Source organism: Xenopus tropicalis, chromosome 5, assembly GCF_000004195.4.
Source record: "Xenopus tropicalis strain Nigerian chromosome 5, UCB_Xtro_10.0, whole genome shotgun sequence".
NCBI classification, from domain to species: domain Eukaryota; kingdom Metazoa; phylum Chordata; class Amphibia; order Anura; family Pipidae; genus Xenopus; species Xenopus tropicalis.
Genome location: NC_030681.2, coordinates 96448535 through 96475678, shown reverse-complemented (window position 1 = coordinate 96475678; position 27144 = coordinate 96448535). Strand labels below are relative to the sequence as shown.

The following is a 27144-nucleotide window of genomic DNA, read 5'->3' as shown; positions in this document are numbered from 1 at the left end:
CGTCTCACTAAAGTTTTAATTGTTCAAATAGAACTTAAATCATTCATAAATCACTCATATTTTTATTACATGCATTACTTTGTAGAGTTCCATTTTAGGGGAATTTTCATTTTGACACATGGCATTTGTTTGACTGATGTATTTCAATTTGTAAAATTAGCTATGGAAATAATATTAACGATGACTTTTAAATAAATCTTAGTTTCCTGTACTTTGTATGCCTTCGGAATAAAATGTATCCAGTAAATGCAGAGTGAAAACACTCCCATGATCCTTCTTCTCTTAGGACCAGAACACCAGGTCTATGACACTTCCATTAAAAGGCAGATTTACTAAAAACTCAAAGTTTGCTCATTTAAAAATTGGAATAAAGTAATTTCCACGAATATACATTTATAAAAAAATCTGAACTGAAAAAGCATGTGTGGGAAAGTTCACAGAAAAGTTGTGAAAACATAACAATTTTTCGATTTGTTGCGTGATAACTGCAACTTTTTCGAATTGTCGCACAAAAACCAGTGTAAATAATTTGAAAAACTCAAAAATTTTGAAGAAAACAAAGATCTTTTAGAGAAGGGAAGGGAGACCTGCTATTGACTTCTCATGATCTCAACAAGTTTTAGATGTTGTTGTTGTTGGTTTCGGAATTGTTGCACTTTTGTCCTGAAGCCTTTTGGTCATAGGTAGTCTTTATCAATGACAGCAATCCTGAATAGATTTCCTGGGATCCTTCCTGCTTCCTCAGTAGGCATAATCACTCCCTTATATTATGCCCTCTACCTAGCAGATCTTAGTAATTCTTGCATTCCATATATTAATAGTGTTATCAAATATTTGCCAGCTAATATGTCCTTAGGTATATCACGAACAAGCTAAAAGGGTTGAGGAGACCGCCTCATACGTATGCAAATTCCTTTAGGCTCTTAGAAAAGTCCCATTTACATGGGCTTGTCCCATTTACATGGGTTTATCCTATAGACTAATGCTTACCCACTGGGTTTTCAATGCAAAAGTCAGGATAATAGCTGATCAGATTCCCAAATACAGACCGGTTTCGCCCTAAACACTTTACAAAGATATGACACACTTTTGATGTTGAACTATTTACAACAAGAGTTGGCCACTGTCGGATGACATTCAATAAATCTCAGATCATATACTTCTGTGGCTAATGACAGCACACTCATGCTCCAACATCTGTCCAACTGGGGTTCAGTTCATTCTTTATGTTGCTTCCAAGATCTCTGTATGTCTCACTGCTGCTTGGCTCCTGGACATTCGGACTTGCCAGATTACTTAAAATAAACATGCCAAAAGCTGAAAAGGGCACAAAAGATAACTCTAATTGCATATGGAAAAATTATGAAATAGAATTACAATAGAACCAGGGGACCAGGAGAAATTTTTTTTATAAAATCTGGGAAAATATAAAATCAGGGAAATGCATTATGCATTATATATTGGTGGAAGCTCAAAAAAACATCCCCCCCCCGAAAACTGTGTAAAATGTGGGTGAAGTATACCTGTAGTCAGCTTTGTAATAGGTCTCTGTCTGCTGAGTCAGGCATGGCAGAGCTCTAATACGTAGAGGTAAATGTGACCTACAACTCTGTTCGCTTTTGGGAAAATCTCTAGGCACACAAGGGCTCATTGACTGGCAATTGGACTTTAACAAAGAAAGAAAATGAAAGGAAATATATGATTGATTGCTATTCACTGGTGAGTTTAGCAACTGTGTTTGTAGCTCAGTCTTATGACCTCAAGTCGAGCCACAAGGATAGCTTTGGGACAGTAACTTTATTTGAAGTTATGCTAAAATTGGCATTCAACATGAAAAAGTTCTTTCCTCTGGATAAGGAATAATACACTTTTAAAAAATGAAATTAGAACTCCTGAGTTTTTGTATCTCTACTAACTGCTATTATATGTGTTATTAGCTTGTTTGGAAGAGGTTTAAGCTTCAGTGTCCACAGTTATTAATGGTTACATGTTAATCAGGCATACCTGATGCTGAACGCTTTCACCCCTACACACCTAATAAGATTTCTGGTACATCTTCAGCATTTATATCAATTTCTTTATATGATTCCATTGACCGAAAGACAGCCATAATCATGGCGGTGGTGAGATCAATATTATACATCAAAGCCGTTCTTGATAGCTATGTGGAAAGTGTACTTTTCTCTGAAATAGATCTTCTGCCTCAATGACGTTAAGATTATTTTTGTTCCACTGACGCTCCAACACCAGTAATTGCATTTGATTATTTAACAGCCTGCTCTGTCTGGTGTTCAAATTAAGTGACACAGCATAAGGTTAAATTAGGCTGTAATAATAGCCTTGGAAATGGTATGTGAGTATTTTTGCTGAGTGATATTTGATATTTAGGATTTTATCAAAATGACAAAAGACAGCTGAAATTCACTACTGTAAATGTGTCATTGTTATTTAATTCATTGGGCACCTGCTCTTTCTTAGATTTATAAAATTCATAGAATAATAGAAGAATTCAAATTCTGACAGGCACTGTTGCTGTACTTTTGAAGATCAGATTCTTGCCTTTAAAATAACCTTACAGAATTAATAAGCAGTATGCCATGTGTTTTATGCCATGTCTTGTAGAGGAGAGGTGCCCAGGCCTTACCAAAGTGACATCTATTTTAGTGAAATATGCCATATAGAGTACATTGTTACAATGCTGTTGCAGTACCATTAAAAATCTAATAACACTAATAGAAAAAAAAGACAAACCACTGGTGTGCCTAAGAAGTCTTTGGAGGCTGGGCAAAACCAGATATTGTGTAACTTTGCCATAAATTAAGATGGCCACATTAACTTATTGGCCCATTAAAGGGTTACTCTGGGCCAGCCAGTGACCCACTACATGTTAGTTACTCTATACATAATTAGATTAGAAATGAAGTTTTAGACAGCATTTAGAAATACAACATATATTTATCATAGTCAACATGATTTTTAATGCACAGATAATGTCAGATAAAATTCTAACCTTAAACCTGTACTTTATACCTAAGTAAGATACCTGGCAACGACACCACAAATTGTATATTTATTCATTTCTTATGTTCTGCTTAAAAGTTACTGGAGAGAAATATTTATTTAAAACAGTTTTATAAATCAGCACCTCTTTTTTTGGGCAAAAGTTGATTTATGATGCTTAAGTAGATTAACATTGGAACTAACCTTTTCCCTAGGACGTAATGAAACAGATTTTAATTAAAAAATACAGATGGTGTTTAGGGTATTTCACCTTTAAATTCACTTTTATTATCATGTAGTCATTAATATTCTAAGATTGTTTGCAACTGGTCTTCATTTTTTATTTTGTATGTTTTTTCAGTAATTTAGCTTTTTGCTCTGCAGCTCTCCAGTTTGGTATTTCAGCTGCTATGCTGTTTGTAGTGTCCAATTTACCCTAGCAACCAGTCGGTGGTTTCAACAAAGGATAGGAATGTGAATAGGAGAGGACATGAATACAAACCAACATATTTTTGACTGCTGGGGTCAGTGTCCCCCATTTGAAAGCTGGAAAGAGTCAGAAGAGGATGGCAACTAATTCAAAAACTATAAAATATAATGAAAACCAATTGCAAAGTTGCTAGGAATAGGGCATTCTATAACATACTAACTGTTGACCTAAAGGTGAACCACCCCTTTATAATATTTACATCATTGTATCATGCTGTATCTGTAAACCTGTGCTGACCACTTCCTCCTTCCTCCTGTGCTGGAATAGCAATGATTGGGGAGAGGGAACTTAAAACTTGGTTAGTCCCCCTGAAATCGCTTACAATTAAAGTTTTGTCACTGATTATCACTGGTAGATCTTAGACCAGAAGTAAGTGTGCTCATGTATAGGAATGTTGCTTTCCCCATTTGATATCTCACTGCTTGTTATATAATGATCAGCTGAAGACTACATTGGATTAGTGATATGGTTCATGATTCAAGTGTTTGCCTGGGGGCACAATGATCAGATCAGCCTAAAACACTTGAGTGGCCACAGTAGACAAAGATGCTTTCATTTGACAACCAGCCTGCCATACATACAAGGCCTCCCACACAGAATAAGTTATGCCAATATGCTTGTTGAACATATAGGAATGTGAATAGTGAAAAAAAGTTCTTCAGCAACATCACATGTAACACTAGGGGGCACATTTACTAACCCACGAACGGGTCGAAATGAGTCCGATTGCGTTTTTTTCGTAATGATCGGTATTTTGCTAATTTTTCGTATTTTTTGCGATTTTTTCGGCTTCTTTACGAATTTTTCGTTACCAATACGATTTTTGCGTAAAAACGCGAGTTTTTCGTAGCCATTACGAAAGTTGCGTAAAAAGTTGCGCTTTTTGCGTAGCGTTAAAACTTACGCGAAAAGTTGCGCCTTTTTCGTAGCGTTAAAACTTAAATGGTGCAAAGTTTCGCGTAAGTTTTAACGCTACGAAAAAAGCGCAACTTTTTGCGCAAGTTTTAACGCTACGAAAAATCGCCAGATTTTACGCAACTTTCGTAATGGCTACGAAAAACTCGCGTTTTTACGCAAAAATCGTATTGGTAACGAAAAATTCGTAAAGAAGCCGAAAAAATCGCAACAAATACGAAAAAGTCGCAAAATGTTCGTTTTCAAGTCGGAACTTTTCCAATTCGGGTCGGATTCGTGGGTTAGTAAATCAGCCCCTAGGTTTAACATTTCATTACCTTTTGTTTATGTAAACCACCTCCCTCATATAAAAATGTTAGTGTGCTTGTTAAACTCATTCCCACATTTAGTATTCAGAGAGCAAAGCAAAAGCAGATGTTTTCTTACCTAGGTATTGCTGTTAATGGAACTGTTCAGAATATTCATTGGATTCTATTTGTTTCAGCTCAGAACTTGTTTGTATGCTTTTTTTGTATTGAACCATTTTATCTAAAACCTTTTTCCCATGCTCGGCCAGTAGCACATTTCATGTCAAGTGTTGCTGAGCAACTGCAAATTGTTTTTCTGCTGGAGCTGCACAACAGTGGCAGGCACTCCAAATCTCGCTGCAACCTTTAACTTTTCTTTTAGCTGCCACTTCAGGTCACGCAACAAATGTTATGATCCCATTTTTCTCATGCTATTAAGTCATTCAAAATACAATTTTTTGCTGAACTGTTAAAAAATGTTAAAAAGCTAAATTTTCAGTGAACTTGTTTGTAGATAGAGGGAGGCTGATACAAAAAAACACTGAAAGTATTGAAAAAGTGTTGGGGGGCGGGGGCGTAAAAACAACATGCAGGCCACCCTCATAAAAAATCGTCAGAGGGGCTCCGCTGTTATAGCAACCTCTACCCGGTCCTCCCTTCACCCACCCTCTTACGGCCCCCTACTCCCCACCCAGTCATGCTGGGGTAGGTAAATGTGCAGCTGGGAGGTGGGATGATGCTCCGTCGTTATGCCAGTGTGTGTGTGTGGGGTGGGGGGGTTTAAAAAGGGGATGATGATATATTTCCTTACTAGGATTTTTTAAAAATTTGCAGGCAGTAAGGTAAATAGTATGTTAGCCAGTTTGGTACTCTGGGAATCCATGTTTCTTTACCATGTTGGGTGCAGTGCATTCCTATGTGGCATTCAGGCATAATGAAGTTACTTCTTTATTATGTATTTGCCTTTATGTCCTTCATGCTCTAACCTGGGTGGTTTGAGCTACTAATATGATCTGTATGATGAGTGTCATTTGTTGTAACTGATTGTTGGATTGTTGTGCAGTACAGAAAATATCACATACTAAATGTATTTCATTTAGGCCTTTCTATTCGGCAGGGATATAAATGACACTATCATAGTCTAACCCAGAAATATGTAACAAGTGGCATCTTAGCAGTTAGCCATTTTTTTTAAACTGATGGCATCTATTATTGGTGTTATTATCTAGCTCTGATGGTTGTGTCAACCGCTGTACAGTGCTGTGTGCATAAGTAGCACTATATAAATAAGAAATATACATGCCTACCATTAGTAAAAGCATTTCTCTGTTAACCAGTCTAGCAGGCAGGCCAATGCTGGGATACTAGGATTTGTGGCATCAATGATGGAGTTGAGAAGATGGAGTTCACTCACTGATGCTCCCTTTGTCCTGCCAATCTGCCTTTTCCTCATTTGATATTGGTTGCAGCATTCATTTGTATGTATATTACAATAGAAATATAATACTAATAAATTCCATTGAGTGTTAAATTGCATCCGATTATATCCTAGTATAATAGACGAAGCTTTGGTTCAGTAGTTCCTTTATTCAATTTTGATTTAATTTAACCTGTTTCTCCAGATGTTTAATTAATTGTAGATGCCATACTTATGGATCTTAGAGGCAAGGAGACCTTTTCTGCAGTGAAGGGAATAATTTGATTATTAATTTAAATGTGTTCAGTTTTCTGAACAGTAATTCTCTGTTTTTTTTATTAAAACTTGCTGTACTTGGGTACAGCTTTAAACCGCATGAATACAGACTCTGAATTGCTAAGTGACTGTTTCATCCTATTTTGATATATTATTTCCTGCACAGTTATACCCATCAAGAGTATTAGAAACCTGAATTTGACAGTAAATGCTCTGTCAGAGTGAAGTTCATGCACAATGTCATCATTTTTTAGTTAAACTTGTATCAAGGTATATTAACTATTCATTTTTTTCAGGTAGAAGTGCATGGTACTAATAAAAATCTCTCTATATACTTCCTGGCAAAAATCCTACAGTCCTCTCATTCTCTATTCTCCGCTCAGAATCAGAATGGCTGTCTCCTGGCAAGATCAACAATCATTTATCTGAAAAATGAACATTTCCTATTATTTGGTCTCTTTTGCTATTGTTGATGTGCACATTTTTCTTTCAGTACTGGCTTGAGAAGGCTAAATATATTTTTAGAAGCATAGTTAGAAAGAACATTACTATTAGATTACTATTGAACTTTGAAAGTACACAAGAATAATAACACACACGAATAATATACTGTAAATAAATAATGTCTGGCAGCACTATTTAAATCAAACATACAAAAGAGAGGGGTTTGATCAATACATATTCCCTGGTGCCCTGTTTCAAAAGTAATTTAGTATCTATGCAACAGGGGTTTTTAGTTGCAAAGTTATGATCATAAAATTGACAAGCTACCATACCCGGTCAAGGTAAACCCCATATGGTGGCCAAACTATTTACCTCCAGTCATATCTTTCATAGACTGGCACCTCCCTGCATAGTAGCATTTCTTAGGATAAGTGTCTCCTGACCAGGCTGATCCTCCCCCACTGAAGGTTTTAAAGGGGAGATATCTCCAAGACCAACACCCATTCCATAAGACCACAATTAAAGAGAAAGGTGTGGCGGTGCTGTTACCTTATGAAAGTTTGGTCATTCTTCCTCTAGAATAATTACTAAAGTGCAACATACAAATACAAAGGATGTGCAAGTGATCTGGCTAAATGTAGTACAAACATACAAAGAGAGGGACTTTAACAATGCTGACAGAGCCAGAGGAGCTTTTATAAAATTAATGATATGCTTTATATTTCTGTTCACTTCATCTATTTGCATTCCAGAATCAGGCAATTGCCTCAGTCAAGGACCTGTAAACTGTAAACCACCTTCAAACTGTTTTCCAAAGGCCTATTTAATTCCTGCATTGTTCCTGATTTTTTGCCTAGTATTTGATTAACTGTATTATTTTTAAGCTCCCGTTGTTCTTGGGCTGTAAATTCGGTCTCACAAGACAAGAGCCCTTCCCCTTGGCAATAGGCACATGCGCAGTATAGTTTCTGTGCTGTGCATAGACTATAGGGGTAATTTACTAAGCACCACACAGTGTGTAAAGTGCAAAAATAGGCTGCAATCTGCCTTTTTTGTACAAAGAAGCAAAGGCCTTTGCACTCCTTTTTGGCGCATTAGGCAGAGCTTGGATTAGGATGGATGAGCGAGGGGAAGGCTCATAGGCCATAAAAAGGTCTTCTAGATGTGTTCTGGATCTTAATAATCGTAAGAGCAAGAGTTCCAGATGGTCTTAATTTTGACTGGGAAGTAGCTTGTTTTTATAGATAAATTACATCTGGATATTACTGTATATTATATCATCATAAACAGTACTGGTATTCATTTTAATAAAATAATCCAAAATTTGAAAACAAATTTCCTTTTTCTCTGTAAAAACAGTACCTTGTATTTGATCTTAACCAAGATATAATGAATCAATATTGGAGGTAAAACAATCCTATTGGGTTTATTTAAGGTTTAATGATTTCTCAGTAGCCTTAAAGTATAGGGGTCCAACTTATGGGAAGACCTCTTATCTGGAAAACCCCAGGTCCCAAGCCTTCTGGATTCCAAGCCTTCTGGATAACAGGTCCCATACCTGTACAGGTATAAGACCCGTTATCCAGAATGCTTGGGACCAAGGGTATTCTGGGTATTGTGGTCTTTCCACAATTTGGATCCCCATACCTTATTGATACTACAAAATGAAGAAAACATTAATTAAACCCAATAGGTTTGTTTTGCATCCAATAAGGATTAATTATATTTTAGTTTGGACCAAATAAAAGGTACTGTTTTATTATTACAGAGAAAATCCATTTTAAAAACTTGAATTATTCGATTAAAATGGAGTCTATGGGAGAAAGGCCTTCCATAATTCGGACCTTTCTGGATAACAGGTTTCCCGGATAATGGATCCCATACCTGTACGTGTTAACATGCATCAAAAATATATATATATATGTATAATGTGGGATAGGGAGAATGATACCTTTTGTTATTAAACTTGATTTTTTTCTTTTTATGTTTACACGTGTGAATATTAGATAAAAACACCTCAATATATGAGAAGTAATTAATACTCAATATATGGTAGTGGTTATGTCACTTTAAGGTAAAGGAAATTGAGTGACATCACGTGTGGTGTTTAAGGTATTTATATGGATGTATAAAGGGCAACACATCACCTCTGATAAAGTTCCCAAGTGGGAATGAAACACTTTAGGGGGGACATTTATTTATGTACGAATGATCCAAGCGTATTTTCTGTGACAATTTCGTTCTTTGCGCCGAGTATGAAAGTTTCGGATTCATTCAAGCTTCGTTATCGTGACTTTCCTTGGGCCAGGTTGGAGCTGCAGAGTGCCATTGATTCCTATGGGAGGCTTCCAAAATCTTGCACTGAAGGATCAACGTTGGAAAGGTTTTCCGCGAACGCTCGGTACGAAAATTTTGTGACTTTCGGAGCGCAAATACGATATTATCGTGACTATTCCGATTTTTTCATAAGCATTTTTGTGATATTTGCGATCATCAGAAATAATGGTATCCAATCCGAATTTTACCCATTTTGGGATTCGAACTTGTGATTTGATGAATGTGCCCCTAAGGGGCACATTTACAAAAGCACGAACGCTAGAGCGTTCATGCGAACACTCCAAGCGTATTTTCGCCGATTTTTTCGGGCGTCCGTACGACTTTTTCGTACGCCGCACAACTTTTTCGTACGCTGCACGACTTTTTCGGACGTTTGCACGAAAAAATCGGAAAGGTTTTACCGCTGTTTACAATTGTTCGGTACGAAAATTTTGTGACTTTCGGATCGCCAATACGATATTATCGTGACTAATACGTTTTTCGTGATATTTGCGATCTTCCAAAATTTTCATTTCCAATACGATTTTTTCCCATTCGTGATTCGGATTCGTGGATTAGTAAATGTGCCCCTTAGTGTTGAAGGAATTATCTTTTTCCGCTGTGAATGCTGTACCCATTCCTCCTATTTTAAATCTGGTGAAAGTGAGTGAAAATACAGTACATTAGGAGTAGTCTGCTGTATATGGTTATGTTAAAAAGTTAGTAAGAGATAAATAAGCAAATCCAAGGAATGAGTACATTCATGTAAAAGAACTTCACTTATTCTGCATATTAGTCTGTTAGACGTAAGTTGTTTTTATTGGACACGACATAAAATACCCTTTAGCAATATTTTAGGGACTTTCAAATGCCTTTTTTCTAGTAGAGAAACTTTTAGTCAATTTGCTTTTATTTGCCTTTCATTTCTCTTGTTGCAAGAAAAAAGGCACTGTGTTTTTCAGTATACTGCAGCAAAATGTTACATAATCTTTAAACTTCCTCTGTTGTCCCTTACATAGTAGGAATCGGTAGGACGTGACAAGAATCCAGCAAGGAGAGAATGTAAGTGCTTATAGCTGCCAATGTGGCAGACAGCAGACGCTGCAGTGCTTATCTATCAAACTCTTCTGGCTACACTAGCAACAGAAAAAAGGGCATGCATTCCGTTTTAAAAAATATTTTGTAAACAGACCAACTGATATGTTGTGTATCGTGTTGGTATTACATTCAGCCATTTCAGCATCTTTTTGTAGATCAATTGTTTTATATAGCAGATTGCCCTCAAAAGGAGTTGATGTAAAGACAATTTAATAGTAGAAGGGGCAGCAATGACACTCATCTCTCTCTCTCACTCTGGTTAAAATAATTTGTTAATGATTCAGACAGGAAACATATTTGAAGTATTTCCTGAAAGTTGGTCATTATCACTTCCTGGCACTTCATAAACCATGGGAATCAGATAAACACTAAAATTATTCAGTCTGAAAATCTGAAAAAAATAGAAAACATTGATTAAATAGAGTACAGGCATGGAATAAATAGTTACAATCATTGTCAGTGCTTAAAGGAAAAGTAACAGCAAAATATTAACATGTTTTAAAGTACTTAATATATAATGTATTGTTGTTCTGTACTGGTAAAACAGAAATACTACTATTATAAAAAAAAACCCAAATACTACTATTGTATATAAACAAGCTGCTGTGTAGCAATGGAGGCAATTGAAATAGGACTAAATGGCACAGGTTAAATAACAGATAACATCTCTGTAGAACACCATTATATTCTACAGAGCTTATCTGCTGTCTGTAACCTGACCTCTTTCTCCTTTGAATGGCTGCCCCCATGACAGCTTTTTTATACACTACTATATAATTATAGTTATGTTTTTAAAGCAAACACAACAGTTTTAGCAGTGCAGAGCAAAAGTACATTATATTTTTATTACTTTAAAAACACATTTTTTTGTAGTACTGTTCCTTTAATGGATATGGGTGTATTGGAGAGGATCAGTTTTTTATTTTCTAATGCTAGTATTATAGTTACAGTACTGTACTAAATATACATTTAAAGGTATACTGTATACACTTTGTATGTACAGTACTGTTCTATGACTTTATTATGACGGAGGCATTAAATGGAAAATGAGGTCAGTTCTCCTTTCAGCCCTATATTAAATGGGCATAAGGGGATATTGGCTGACTTTAGTTGACCTAGTGATAAGGATTTGGCCATTTTTAAAAATTTTTGGACATTGAACCCTGAAGTGATAAGCAGTGGCTCTTGATGCTGTAGTATTGTTATGCACTTTTATTGCTTACTTTTTATAGCAAAGTGTGGTCAATGTTTGTCCTACCAGTACTGAAATCACTTCAGTCCTGGATGATAGTAACAGGGATATATTAGAAGTGAGAAGTGGAGAAGACAATAACAAGTAATGACAGCAACTCAAAAAAGTAGTCTTTGTAGCTTGTTATCTGACACATGGGGTCTATTTATTTTGCTGTGGAAAAAACAGCTACAAAAGTTGCCTTACATTGCAGAGTAAAAAAACAGCATCATTTTTTTCACCTGTTTTTTTCTTCTGCCAGAACTTATGTAAAATAACAGTGTAGAATCTGGCAGTTGGAGGCTGAAATTCAACATTTATTTTACATAGCGTTTTACACTGTTTTAGGCTTATTTCATTACAGCATTATAGTATTATAAATAGGACCCATAGAGTATTTGATGACTGATCTTAACATGGCAGTTGTACAACTAGCAAGACAGCCAATTATTTGACTTGGTGGATGGATAAAATTTTAATGAAGCAGTGAAGTAATTTAGATGCATGTTTAAAAACCACAGAATCATTCAAAGTCACAATTACGGCAGCTTTTGTTGAAGTCTTTGACCATTGAATATTTGAAGGAGGAATAAACAGGTTAATAACATTTCTCGTCAAAAAACTATTCATTTAGTTGCCAGTTATACTTGGCTATATATTATACACATGTCGTAACTGTTATAAACTTGTGGTTAGATTTAAAAGAGGCATCACTCTTAGAGGCAGGCAGAGGACCAGTGGTTTTGTAAATGGTCTGCAATCATAGCTACAGTATGTAATTAAACCCCTTGAGGGAATACTTAAGATAAAGCTTGATAAAGAACGTAAGCTACTGCGTGTAAAGCTTTTGGAAGAAAATAAATACTTTTATCATAGCAAGACATTTACTATAATTTCACTGAAATACAATGGCTTCCCTTTCTATCCATGCAAAGGTCATAAAGCTCTAAAGGGGAAAAGCTCCTTACAATACTGCCCAGATACCCAGATCTCCTGCAGCCAAAGATCTGATTGAAGGTTGGGGACACAACCTAACCTATGAAAGGTTTTTACCACTTTGCTCAGATGCTCAGATGAATAATGAGTATCTGAACTGATACAGCTTATCAGGGTAATACTTAAATAGGATTTCAGCCATAAAAAACTTTTCACCACTTTTGCCAAAAAGATTTTGAAAAACTAACAGAACTTTTGACAGTGTGAAGGGTACGTCTGTGAGCTGATAGTTATGGAAAGAATAGCTGATCTTTAGTGCGTGCCTCAGTGATTCAAAATTATCTTAGTAAATAAACAAATGTGTAACCCCTATTTGGCTATAAAATAGTCAAACCCAGGCTAGTATAGGTTTAGAGCATGGGGTACATGCGACTCTCTTAGACAGGATGGGCCTTCGCTAGATGGAAATGACCTTCGGAGCTGGGGTGTAGTGTTACTACAACTCACTGTAGCTGTGTGCAGTAAAGTTGGACACCAGAAGGTTCTCGCAGTTTAACAATAGAACAGATTTATTGTCAGAGACAAATAGCAATGCAGGGTTATACTCACAAAGGCACAGATATAGCAGAGACCATCTGAGGATAGCAAGAGAGGATGCCATCGGTTTATCCCACTTCTTTGGGAGACTGGGCAGGGTAAAGCACCTGTCAGCACAGCACCACTATGGAGGGCAGTCTGGATAGCTACCTCAATCCTCAGGTTGAATACCTTTAGCTTGTATGGGTCCTACAGCCTACTATGGATCAGGGATTTACACTGACCTGTATCCTGCGTCTTAACCGTAGCCCTAGGCTAAGGCAACATTGCCTGTATCGAAGGATACTTCCAGCTAACCTCCTGGTTGGAGCCTTGCTATCTTGCTATCTAGTTCTCTTTATCTTACTCTCCTAGAGAGTACTCTTACAGTATTCTGATATTCTGGATTATCCTTATTCACAGGGTCCCTATCCCCGACTTCACCAGAGTAGAGGTTAATCTCTGGGGCAATGGCTTGGATTTACTGGGGTTTATTCTGATCCCAGGCTCAGTGGACCCTCACCTGAGACACAGAGGCAGCCAAAGAGGAAGACACACCCTCCTGCTAAACATTATATGAGACTGTAAGGGGTGTGGTCAACCCAAATAACCAATAAGGCAATAAGGTAAAGGATGAACTAGATACATGGGTCTTTGCCCAGTAACAGCAGAGATAAGGAACTAGTAGGGGTTTAAAGCTATAGGGGCAGTTTAACCCTATGGGTCCCTACAAATGTACATTGGTTTCTCTCAGATATAGTATAGGCCTTGTTCAAGATTTTTATTACTGTTCTGTTTAGGTGACTACAGATTTCCTACATTCTGGTATGGAAGTTATAATGCACACTCATCCTTAGAGCTTTTGTATTATACTTTCTCTATTAAAAAGTTGATTTATTTAGCCTACTATATGTATATCTTGTTTAGAGACCCTCTGGGTTTAATGTTCTACTGGCTGAATCCCCTTATTAGGTTTTCCCTCCATTTTCAGTTAGGAAGTCCCGGTACCTGCATCCTGTACACCTGTATAGGATGTGTTCCTTTTTGGCTTGGTGGTGACCACTTTCCATGATAGTTTGATATAGTATGTGGGAGCAGGTTGCTCCTCCTCTTTGGACTTTTGGACTACTTTTGGAGGGACTTGAAGGTTTCTGGGGAGCCTGGGGTTTAGGCCCCAGTCTAGGAAAGGCCCCAATGGAGTTAGGCTCTTGGTCAAGTCCGGGAACAGGTCCCAGTGAATGATGTATTGGATAGTGGTAGGTGTAGCTCCTGTCACGTCAGATAGGTTAAACTTGAAAGAACAGCACTGAGCTCCATCATAGGAGTAACTGATTGGAGGTATCTCTCCCAGGTGGAAAGAGAATTAGGTTAGAGAATTCCCTGGAGGTTTAACTAAAGGTGATCCAGGTCTGCTAAAGGGTGTCACATGGGGGATGTGGGATTCCTGCCAAGTCCATCCCAAGGGAGTATCAGTGTATGACTAGTGATGAGTGGAATTTTTCGCCAGGCATGGATTCATGGTGAATTTCCACATTTTGCCATTGGCAGATTTTTTTCAGAAATTGGTGAAAAACTTTGGCCTAGAAAAATTTGGCGCACATTCAAAAATTGTTGTGCGTGTCCAAAAAATTTGTTGCTTGTCAAAAAACTGGCAAAAAATGGCGTGTGGCAAAAAAAAAAATTGTGGCGCGTGGCATTTTTTTGACGTGCATGTAAAATATTGACATGCGCACCCCAAATTTATAAATTTTGCGGCAAAGCAAAATGGGACAGATTCAATAATGACTATGTATGACATACTTTGGAATTTGAATGTGCCTTGGGGTGTCCTCCTCTTTCACGCATGCTCCAGACCCCCCCCATAATTAGTCTTGCCTTAATTAGCTCTCACCCACCCCCTCTACTTAATTCATGCCTTCTCTTATTGTGTTAAATATGGATGTACATGTTACCATGAAACACATATAAATCTCTCAGTTTTAAGAAAGTTTGTAGATATCTTAAACAGAAAATATTCTTGTCCCCAGCTCGGCTGGGTTAATACACAGAGCAGAGGCTGCAAGTAGAACTTATCAGCACAACAAGACACAAGGCTATAGTTATAGAAATGATTGGGCTCTCACACTGAGGTCAGATTTCTACCTGAGAGAAAAATAACTTTAAGCTTCTGTGTAGCACCTTTTACCGATAGAGACTGCTTCAGTGTCAAAAGAGAATATATTGAGTTTTATTTTGTTAACCTTCCTTTAAAGAGACAATGATATCTCTAATATGAAAAGAAAAGTGAATAAAGGGGAAAACCTTTTGGATGCTGCCTCAGTTCAAAGAACTCATTCTAATCACTTTATAACTGCAATGAATTAATCATTAAAAATATTACATATTAATGTTTCATGATTTACATAATTAAAACTCAAAGTTTTTACTATTTCTGCCTAGATTCAAACTCAACCCTAGGTCTCTTCTACAACCTTTCTTCACTGCTATGATATCTGGCTTTTTTGCCACATGCTCTATGTGCAAATACGGTAGAAGAGCAATTTATAGATATATTTATTGATTCAATCTTTAATCTCCATATACATAGTTTACAAAAAAATGTAAATGAAGTTCTGCATTCTTCCTTCTGATGTAAAGAGTAACAGACAGGTATCTACATGTAACTTGCACACCGTCCATACATACTTGAGACACTGCCATTTGAATGATTAAAGTAATTGCTATTCTGTGTTTGGGATCAGGAAATGTTTTATGTGTTTCTGTCAACACAAGTGGCAGTTTTATTCTGCTAAATGCCATAGCAGTGAAAGAAAAGCACTGACACTTTACACATAACCACAGGGAAAATTTCCTTTTCTGATGAATAGCAAATATTTAATATGCATTTTGTCATATTGGCATAGAAGTTGTAAAAGAAATGTGTTGGTTCTAGTGTTTAACTTATTTAATGCGTAGAGGCTTACACTAATGACTGCAGCAAAATGCAAAGAAGGCAGCATTATGTGCTTAGTAGGATGCTAAGTCTAGAAACCACTAGGGGCCAGTGTGATCTAATTATTAGCTGAGCACAAGGGAGGGAGGCTTGATAGTAACTGATAAATATATCCTATAGAGACCAAGGAACATGAATGGACCGAATAGTTAACAAAAAAAGCAAGAAAGCATGGGAAAGCCACATTTACTTCAAAAAACATTTTACTTGAATTTATCACTAATTAAATAAGGTTTGCAGACTCTATAGGTTGACATTGTATAAACATAAAGTGAAAGGCATTGCCTTAGGGCCATGTTGCAAGGGGAGATTAGTAACCCGCAGTATATCTCGGCTATGGCAGGTGACTAATCTCCACAAAATGACTTCCCCCTGGCAATAAAGTGACTTGGTAGTGGGAAAGCATATGCGTTGTAGGAAACGTATAAGGCATATACCTTGCCGGTGGAAAGGCATTTTGGGGAGATTAGTTGCCTGCAGTAGCTGCAAAGATTTAAACGTGGGTGACTAATCGTCCTGCTATTACTAGTAAGGGCTAGTATACCACTCAGGGCTCATTTAGAAATGCTTGCATTCAAGGGGCTGCACTTTTTTAGCTTGTGTGCTTGAATGAAGTACAAGTAAGGGGACACCTATGTGCCTGTCATGGATACAGCCCCGCTGCAAAGCACAAAAAAAATGGCAGTTTATGCCTGTTTTTTGCACTCTACACCCTACCCCACTGTCAGTAAATAACCCCTAATAACAATAAATAAGCCCTAAACTGCACAAGTGCAGTGCTGAATGCCACTAATCAGGAATTTGTTTGGTCAACTATGAGTTAGAAAATAAAATCAATTATTTAACCTGAGTTTCTGAATGATGGGCAAGTTCAGTACAGATGGGGACAGACTTACATCCAGTATATACTGTATATATATGCAGATTTAGTAGTCTAGGTTAATAATCTGTAATCCGATAATAACTGACTACACAATACATTTTCAATTGTGCTAACCTCTTAAAAGATAATGCCTGAAAGAGAAAAAAACACTTTAAGCGTTGGAATATATAATACAACTTTTGTACCTTGAAAAAAGATAGGTTATATGAAATCAATGAACTATTTTAAGCACCTTGAGAAGCAATTGTTTCTTGCACACCTCCACTTCTGAACACTTTATCTGTAGTCCCATCTTTGGCATTCTATCCATGCATTCTCAGCAAGGGGCTGGAAATGTGAGCAGAAACTGTTAGCAAAGCAGAATCCTCATGGGACTCAAACCTATTATACTTAAATGTTATAGCTTACCTGCATGTTTTAAAAAATCTTTCTCTTAAATTATCTGCAATTTACAATGCACACCTAGAGCTGTAGTGTCAGATGTAATGATATACAGACTGCTGAATATAAGAAGTCATCAGAGCACATGTTAGGTTCATGCCTATTGTGGATGTACAGTACAGTATCAGTGGTAATGTCAGCATCTTTAAAACCTTTTCTATTGTGGATGTACTGTCATGTACAGCACTGGAAAATAACAGTGAGGTTTATCCAGCCAAAGCATTACTTGTTGGCTACCCTCTGTAGCTGGGAACAAATGTGTTAAGCACCCTAATGCTAGCCTAGTTTGGCTAATGCTATGTGAGGTAAGGAATACAGCTGATAGGAATACAGAAAACTGACATTACCTCCACACACATCTATGTCCACATTTATTGCTGGAATGCTTAACATTGTAAAAGATCCATACACTACATAGTAGTTTATACCCATGCTGGGCTCTTTGTTTTGCACTGGATTGAAAATACAGAAATGTGGAACTGATCTGGGAGTGTATCTATTAGAGTCTTGTCCCAGGGGAAAAGTGCATTTTGGCCAAAAAACATGGCACTTTACACCTGTATTTAGTCAGAGACTATGTGGGGATACTGATAGTTGGCTTCAGTGATACCTCACCGAAAGCAAATGTTTTCTGGCCTTTTATAAGTAATGTGTGTGACTTATGGCTTCGTTTTGTAACTAAGAATTCATATGGGACACAGTTTTTAGTAGCATCCTATAAATTGGTGCCCAAGTACCCCAAATTGTCCCCTCCTATTGCCTGGATATGCTCCTTTAGGGTGATGGCACACAGTAAGATTTGTTGCCCGTGGTTAAATCTGCACTACCGCAGGTGTCAAATGTCCTGAAAACGCAACCTCCTTTCGCTACATTAGAATCACCATAGTAAATTGGATTACTTGTGGTAATTTGGCTTAATAGCGGAAAAATGTAATTGAGTTTAAGTATGATGTGTATAATTAATTGTAGTTCTTACAATAGGACAGCAGGTGGCAGCAATCCATAAGGTTGGGCTTCAGTTTTATTTTTTTCCCCTAGGAAATATCTAGAAATGGGGAGGACCAAAAGCTTAGAGTCTATATAAGGAATTTAGTTTAGAAGAAGGCTCTCCTTGCCCAGTGTACCATGGCTAGCTAGTGACAGGATAGAGGATGGTCTGAATGAGTAGTTTAGTAGCATTAATGAAACCACCATTAGACACTATTTTTAGAAATTATTACTCTGCAAATTTCAAATGTGCATAGTTTTTCAGTTTTATTATAAACAAAATATGTATTTGTGCAAACCTTGAAATACATTCACCCCTAATTGTGTAGTAATCAGTTCTGTAGGGATATGCAGTGTGGTGATCCAGACGGATGACAGACAACAGACGGAGTGGTGGGAACCTGTAATTAGACACAGGAGCACCCTCACTTTCAGGGCCAGGATTAGCAGTAGGCAGTAAAGGCAGAGTGCAAAGTGGGGTTGGCTCAGTTTTGAAGAAGAGAATGGTGGTAGAACACTGAGCCAAATAGTATTGCCTCTGGCTGAAATACTACTTGGTGTAGTTCTTGGCCCATCCCTGCTGACCATTGTTCAAAAATTTTTACTCCAGGTTGGTTAGGCTCTCTTATCAAGTTCAAAGTTGTTAGTTAGTAAGAGAGAAATGTGTGTCTGTGAAGTAAAGTTGTATGGGGACAAACTAACTATAGTAAACTTTGGATGTGAAAAGCATTGCAATAAAGAAAAACAGGTCTGGGTCACTGCGAAATTCTCCCTGATTAATCCGGAAAATGTAAAGGGCTAAAGCAAAATCACTATTTTTATGGCGAAAATCCACTAACCACACATGGCCCTACTACATAGTGAGTGATCTCTAATCTGTAATATAGTAAACAGTCATAAACTAACTACCTAGTTTGCTAAGGGAGCCGTAATGTCAGAAAGTGAAAATATTTTCTTTTACATTTACTTTTTAGTTTTGTGTAGTGAACAAACTATTTCTTGTCAACAAATATCCCTTTTTAGGGTTAAGGGTTTAATCCTGTAGAGAACCATAGATGGTATTTGACCCCTGTTTATCTCCCTGGGTAAAATCTAAACCCATTGTATTCTACAGAGCTTATATGTTATCTGCAATGTGACCTTTGCCTGTGCCTTTTTGCCCTATTCAGATTGAATGGCTGCCCCCATGGCGGCACAGTAGCTTATTTATATAAGCTATAGTAGTATTTCTAAAGCAAACAAATGTTTTGCCATTATCAATGGAAACCATCTAATTTTACTGTTTCTATGGAGTTCTTTGCAATTGCATTTGTGAGTGGAGAGAAAGTGTGTGTAATGCAATATATTTATTGATTCAAGAGGTGTTTCATTTTCCTTTAATCTGGCGCATTTCAAAGTATTAAAATAAACAAAAGAGGGAGTTTTCATAAGGTAGCAGAGTTCAGTAAAATAGTGATTAGTCAAAAATCAGCCCCCAAGCATGACATTTCAAACTCGCCACAATAAATGTGCTATTTTATATCTATTTGACATCAGTGAGGATGCACAGTCAGTGCACAGACAGGAGTCTGTACTTATACGTGTGGGAGTGAAATGCGATGTGATTAAGAGAAAAGTGTCTAGAGAAGAGATGCTTGCTTATCAAAATATTGTAAATTAAAAATGACCTTTAAATTCCCAGGTTTTACAAATCCACAGCTACTTTCCCAAAGTATTACCCGCGCACATTTTTTTTGCAACAACTAGGTGCTCTCGGGAAGGGGTGTCACCGCTGCCCAGTAGCAATTGCAGTCTCAAAATTTCAGACACAACAGGGCACTTGAGATTGAAAAAAAATGTTCACGTCAATAAAGAAAAAGTCTGCAGGCTCTGGAAAAGTGTTTTAAGTCCCGAGTAATCTAGTCTTATATTTTGTTGTTCCATATATGTGGTTAGGATGGAGAACCTGCATGAATGTCACCTTACCTTTTGACTCATTTAATGATGATAAAACGTTTAGCTATAGAATCAAAATGGTATGGAAAAAACATACATTTGTTTTTGAATTGGCCTTTGACAGGTAACATTTGAAATTCCTCATAGCACTTGCCTCAGACCTGGCTCTTATGCAATGAAAACTACTGTAAACTGCAGCAATTAATAGCAGCAATTAATATCTTTTTATTTGTGTCTGTAAGTGACCCTATCCACTTGGGATGTAAGCCCTATGGGGCAGGGACCGCCTTCAACTTATCTCTTTAGTATTTAGCACTTAGTCTTAGTATTTATTATTGTTTTGACCCCTGTTTGTTCTATTAGGGGGAGATTCAACGTTCAAGTTTTTTTCACAATTCAATTTTTTTAGTACATATAAACTAGAATTATAGTTAAATAAACTCGAATGTCTGGTATTTATTAAGTGTAAAAAAGCCGAAAACTCGAACATAAAAATTCTCCATCTAAAAGTGAGTTTCTATACAAGTCAGAAGGAGTCATCCTAGGCAAACTCAAGCCATATTTGCAAACTCAAATTTTTCAAGCTTTTTGAGTTTATAAACTCGAAAAATTCAAGGTTTTTCATTCAACAATTTTTCCTTATTAATATATAAGTAAGCATTTGATATGCAAGTTTATTTGATTAAGAAAAAAACCCTCAAATTTACAAACTCGAAAATTGATAAATAAGCGTATTAATGTATTATCTCTGGGCAATTGCCCCTTTTGCCCTTTTATTATAATGGCCCTGCAGATGAGACACTCATTGTACTAGGAATGAACCAATGGTTCAGAAACAAGAGATCCTTTGCCCTTCCCTGTAAAAAAACAGGGATCGTTTGTCCATATATTGCAATATATTCAAGCTAGCCAATCACGTCAACCCCCGTCTGGTTTATGGGGAAATTAACAAAGTCCAACCATGCCATTGACTAGGTTTAGCAAGTCTTTAGGGACAGGGCCTCATTAACTAAAACAGGCACAAGTATGCCCATGTAAAACACCTTTCTGTATGCTGTTGCACCCATATTGTCTTACAAGCTTAGCACCTATTTATGTAAATGATGTGCATGGCTAACAAGCTAACAAAGTACAGGCTGCATTTTGTGCCAAATAAGCAGAGTGAAAAAGAAATACATGTGTATACCCATGTCTCACCTGCGTGTTGTCGGTTTTATTCCTGGACCAGTTATAAACAATGTAGTGCAGACCAAATAATCAGATTCAGAACTTTAGGCCTGCTTTCATCAGTGGTGTGTATATCTTGGACACGGTGAAGATAGGAATCACCCAGTTAAAAATCCTTGTGAAGGGTGTGATGAAGGGGTAGAAAATGCGAGATGCATTCCTATGAAATATTTAAAAAATAAATGTACTTATCATACTTATATGGATTATTTTATCCAAGTTCAACTTTTCATTTAATTTTCTCAAGATCCCAAGGATCATCTTGACACATCCCTCTACTTCTGATGATGATGTCGAACAGCTCACACAAGACCAAGAGGACATGGATCTTGAGGAAGCAGATATGGTAGACGACCAACTTTTCTTGGATGGTGTAAACAATGGCCCTTAATGTTTCAGACTGACAGAAACAACAACAGCACACGTTGCTCTTGAAGAAAGAAAATGCTGTAACATTTGAGTATCTTATTTTTAGAAGTTGATCATATTTTTGAGAACTTGGGATATCTTCTATATTGTTCGGCAGATGGAGGAATATGGTTTTCCTATATATTGCCACTAATTAATGGCACTGTAAGGTTCCTGCCATTACATTTCTGCTGTTGTGGGCACATTTTAAGCTCACCAAAATTAACACATTTGTCTGCAACACATCTTTTTTTATTCTGTGTGCAAAGTTCAAAAACTGAATGCAAGTCAAGTTTCTGCTGTTTGCATTCTGCCTTCCTTGTTTATAGAACTGTTGCAGGTTTCTGCACAGTTTTAGAGCAGCTACCTCTATGAATACAGAGCTACCCTTCCACCCTCTACCCATCACCTAACTTGTGCGTAATTCAGATAAGCCTGTTAGGGAGTGGTAAAGGATGCAGGCTACAATGGGTCCTTGTCCTTAGGGGGTCCTCATCATAGGACATGCAGTAATGACAGAGCTGGCTTGTCGATTGATATTTGCCTTACTAAATCTGACCTACCAACACATGCTCTAGTCTCCAAGGCCACCATTAGGGTGAGACAACAAGGGACACTGCTATAGGGTTTCTGGGGGATTTTATTTCTGGAGGGAAGAACACTAATATTTTTTTTATGATGCAATATCTTTGCCATGCCTCCCTGGACAGGCAAGGCAATATTTGAACCACAATAGTAATGGCCTGCTATCATGGGGACACCTGATTATTTAATTACATGGGCCCCATTGTCTTTGGAGGAAAGCTTTGTTAGTTACACCCAGAGTATTGTACTATGCTTTGATTCTCGCTGCCAGAAATTACACCAGATCTTGCTCTGGTGGGTGCGTGAATTTTTGCATGGCGCTATCCCTTTGTAGTGCACACAGCAAATCTTTCTATTAACCTAAAATAATTCATACCAACATATTAGGCTAAAGTCACACCTAGGGACGGAAGCGGAAAGTATGCTAGGTGTGGCCTTAATCATTGTTTCCAAACAAGTGCAATGGATAATTTAGATCTTGCCCAGATCCACCCACCTTACTGCACACCCATTGTCAAAACTGCATACCCAACAAAATATTTCACAGCCTAAAGGTCCCCATACACGGCCCGATTATAGCTGGACCGATTTGGCAGCTTATCGTAGGGGCAGAACCGAGGGGCCTGGCCAACCGATATCTGGCCTGAAATTGGCCAGATATCGATCGGCCTGGTTAGATCGGCCTGGCCCCAGGGCCAAACGATCGAATTCGCCTCCATGCCTCTACGATATTTCCCACCCGTAGGTGGGCATATCGGGTGAAGATCCGCTCGCTTGGCAACATCGCCAAGTGAGTGGATCTGCCCATGTATGGCCAGCTTTAATTGGATCATACCGTATACAGAATCTTCTTTTTTCTTGGTGTCTGAAACTGCCTAGTACATGTATATATTAATGAATGCTACATGTTCCTACTTATAAATTAAGATTTTTTTAATGTCAGTGTTAACATAAGCATCAGAATATAGAACCCTAAAATTTGGTTCTATTTCTTTCAAGTACTTGAACCATATTGCCTTATTTCTAGATTGAGGGAAAACACTGTGAAATCTGCATTGACCTTACATGCAATCTCAGTATTGGAAATTTATATACATAATACATTTTTATAGTACAATAATGTTACATACATCCCAAGCCAGTTGTAATTATTATAGAAATGTCTGCTTCTTCCATATAAAAATTAAAATTAAAAGTTATCCTTGTTCTGTGGTATTATTTTTGGCATCCATAAAAATGCATCAGCCAAGTAGCACTGATGTAAGTGCAAAATGAATGGAAATGGAATGGATTAGACTGAGACTGATTGATTATGTGTGTAACATACAGCAACTGATTCAATTTGTATTCCAGCTCTAAGATCCCTTTTATGCAAACCCATTATCCAGAAAGGTCAGAATTATGGGAAGACCATCTCCCATTAAGCAAATAATTCTAATTTTATAAATGATTTCCTTTTTCTCTGTAATAATAAAACAGTACCTTGTGCTTGATCCCAACCAAGATATAGTTAATCTTTAATTGAACCAAAACAGTCCTATTGGGTTTATTTCATGTTTAAATGATTTTTTTTTTAGACTTAAGGTATGGAGATCTAGATTACAAAAAGATCCCTTATCTGGAAAACCCCAGGTTTAGAACATTTTGTATAACAGGTCCCACACCTGTACTGAGCGGTAATCACAAGCTGTTTGCAGTAGGGATACACCAAATGCATTATTTTTGGGTTCGGCCGAGCCCCGAATCCTTTGTGAACGATTCAGGTGAATACTGAACGAATCCTAATTTGCATATGAAAATTAGGCTATGGAAGGGTTAACACACACTTGAAATTGTTTTTACTTCCATGTTCATGTAACCAAAAACCACGTGATTTTAAGGATTCGGATTTGGTTCAGCCAGACGCTTGGATTCAGCCCAATTTAAATCCTGCTGAAAACGGCAAAATCTTTGCCAAATGCTGAACTGATTCCTGGATTTGGTGCATCCCTAGTTTGCAGTGTAAAGTCATTTAATTGTATTTCTAGTAATTAACGATGAATACATTTTTTCACCAGACATGGATTTGCTCTGATATTCCGTGTTTCCCAATTTTTTGTTGTTTAGCAAATTTTATGGTGAAGCAAAATGGAACAGATTCGCTCATCACTACCTGTAATCTGATCCCTGCTACTTCCCTGCATATAGCAATGGTCATCAGTACTCCCCCCACTATATCATAGCCTGAAATTCCGTTGACTACAATGATAATGCTATTGCAGCTATTTGATCATACCGGATTATTTTCTAGTATGGAAAGTTGAGATACATTTGGGGTACTGTCTGTGTACATTTGTGACATGTGACTAAATACAAACTACCTCTAGTAACCTGTAGAAGGTGCTGTAGAAAACTTTCCAACTATTTTTATTGCCTTGTTTGCAGGAGCAACTTAAGGTTTGGGGTTCAATGTGGCTTTCCTTGGGCTTCCACATGGAAAACCTTATTTACTATTTATTAGGAAAGTCCAAATGCCATGTTGATCACCAAAGATCTTCTTTATCCATAGAAGATGTAAGTACAGTAAATGTAAGCACAGATTTCATTTATTTTAACTGGAAATTCTGCTTTTCTGGTGTAAAAGTGCAGCTTTGCTTTTAAAATTAGCTAAAGTATGTTGAGTTGGCCTCCTTAGGTAGCAATGAAGACATAAGTGCCTCTGTCTATAAATGGGAATTAGGCTCAAGGATCAATTCAAAGAGGCTCATGTGAGGCAGTAATTTTCATCTTAAAGGAGAAGGAAAGGTATTTTGACATTTTATTGCCAATAGATAAGTCACAATAGTGCAACCTAGAACGCTGTATTTATTCTGCATAATGCTTTACCACAGTAAACAGTCATAGAAGCTCTCTCCGTTTGTTTAAGATAGCAGCTGCCATTTAGCGCAGTATGACTTTTGCTCCTGGAACAGCTCTAAGCTTAGATTACACAGCAGAGAGGGGAGGGAGAGAGAAGAGATGGGATGGGGAGAGAGGAGCAAACTGAGCAGACTTTTGTAGTGGCCTGAAGGATTTTTCTGAGAGGGGGAAGTCTGATACTGAAAAACATGTGTACATGAAAGAAGAAAAGAAATCCTGTGTTTATTTTGATAGAAGACTCAGTGCATATTTTATGGCTGTATTTGCATAGACTTTTCAGATAGATCTTATTTAGTTTTTATCTTCTCCTTTAAACATTGTGCCCAAATAAAATCTAACCACTGAAATTCTGGAAATAAAAAGCTGCCTTGTGGGTTATCATAACAAATTGCATGGCACTATTGTGAATAAATGTGACTAAGGTCCTCCTATCCAGTTTTTACCTGTAACCCTTGTTTGTTAAATTATTGCAATACTCGATTTGTTATATATTAATGTAAAATACTATTTATGTTGCATGTGCTATATAAATAGATGATGATGATGATAAATGAACCCTCTGGCCTAATGACCAGATAATATTCCTAGATAAAACTACAAATCATATATAGTTTCAGCTACAGTAATTTCAGATTTTTTGCCAAATCTGTGACATTGCAGCTTCTGTTAAACTACAACCAAGGCCCATCGGGAACTGCTGGTGTCTATAGTTCATGAATAGTTGGAATTAGTAGTAGTATTTTTTCCTTCTAAAGCTCCAGATGGAGTCCCCTTATCTTAACTCTACCCCTCCTTTTTTTTGTATGAATTAAATTAAAAAGCACATTACAAACCCCAAGTACCGAATTTCTAAATACATCCCAGACAACATCACTATATCAAGTGGACACTTGTAATTTAAGTGTTGTTTACTTGTTTACTCAGACAGAGGTGTAAAAGTGCATTGTCAGTTTTCGATGCACTTGATTCATTACTTCAGTAGATAGAGGCAGGCACAGGACAGCTATTCATTTTAAGGAGGATGCACTTAATTTCTGTCCCACTGTGAAAACAAGCTTTGAACAGCTCTGTTTGTTTTGCAATAATCTGGGGATTTGACTTCTTGGAGGTTAATTAGGATAAATACACTCCTTCGTACACCGTAATAAAATTATTATACCAAATACAATATTTATTTTCAAGGTATTTTTTAAATATTTTTCTTTAAGCTAGAGAACAGAACAAGTAATGAACATTTAGAAAGTATTTGTATCTGCCTCTTTTTCAAATGGGCTCTTATTGTTACTGATTTACAATTTATGGGCTAATGTAAAAAAGTTGCAATGTTTACACCCTGTTCCAAATTATTGTGCAAATTATATTTTTCCATTTACCAAAATAATTGATGTAAATAACAGTCAGCATAATTCTCATGTTATCAACTATTAAGAGTACAATTTTATTGAACAAACCTCCCAATGATAACAGTATTTTTTTTTAAGAATAAAAAACTTACAATGCACTGTTCCAAATTATTACGCATAGTAAGTTTCAAAACACTTTATAGGCTGTAAAGAACTGAAAATTGTCATTTGTTGTGTTTGCAGCATATTTACTGAAATCAAAAGCTATTTCAATCAAACTTTTAACAACATTTTAACTTTTTAAACAATTTAACAGGTCATGTTACATTTTAACATAACTGTTAAACTGATAGCAGCTTCACAAGTCTTGCATCCATTGAACTTGTGAGTTTTTGGACAGTTTCTGCTTGAATTTGTTTGCAAGATGTCAGAATAGCCTCCCAGAGCTGCTGTTTGGAT

The 27144-nt window shown here is 37.0% G+C and overlaps 1 protein-coding gene across 1 annotated transcript in view; it reads left to right on the top strand.

Annotated features, from left to right (window-relative positions):
- The window catches only part of LOC101731554, a 33344-nt gene extending 10303 nt beyond the window's left edge, over positions 1-23041 (top strand). Inside the window, exon 5 of the mRNA XM_004914854.3 lies at positions 21699-23041. Coding sequence (XP_004914911.2) covers positions 21699-21842 — 144 coding nt within the window. The 3' untranslated portion in view covers positions 21843-23041. The remainder of the gene's footprint in view (positions 1-21698) is intronic.
- Positions 23042-27144: the final 4103 nt, after the last annotated feature.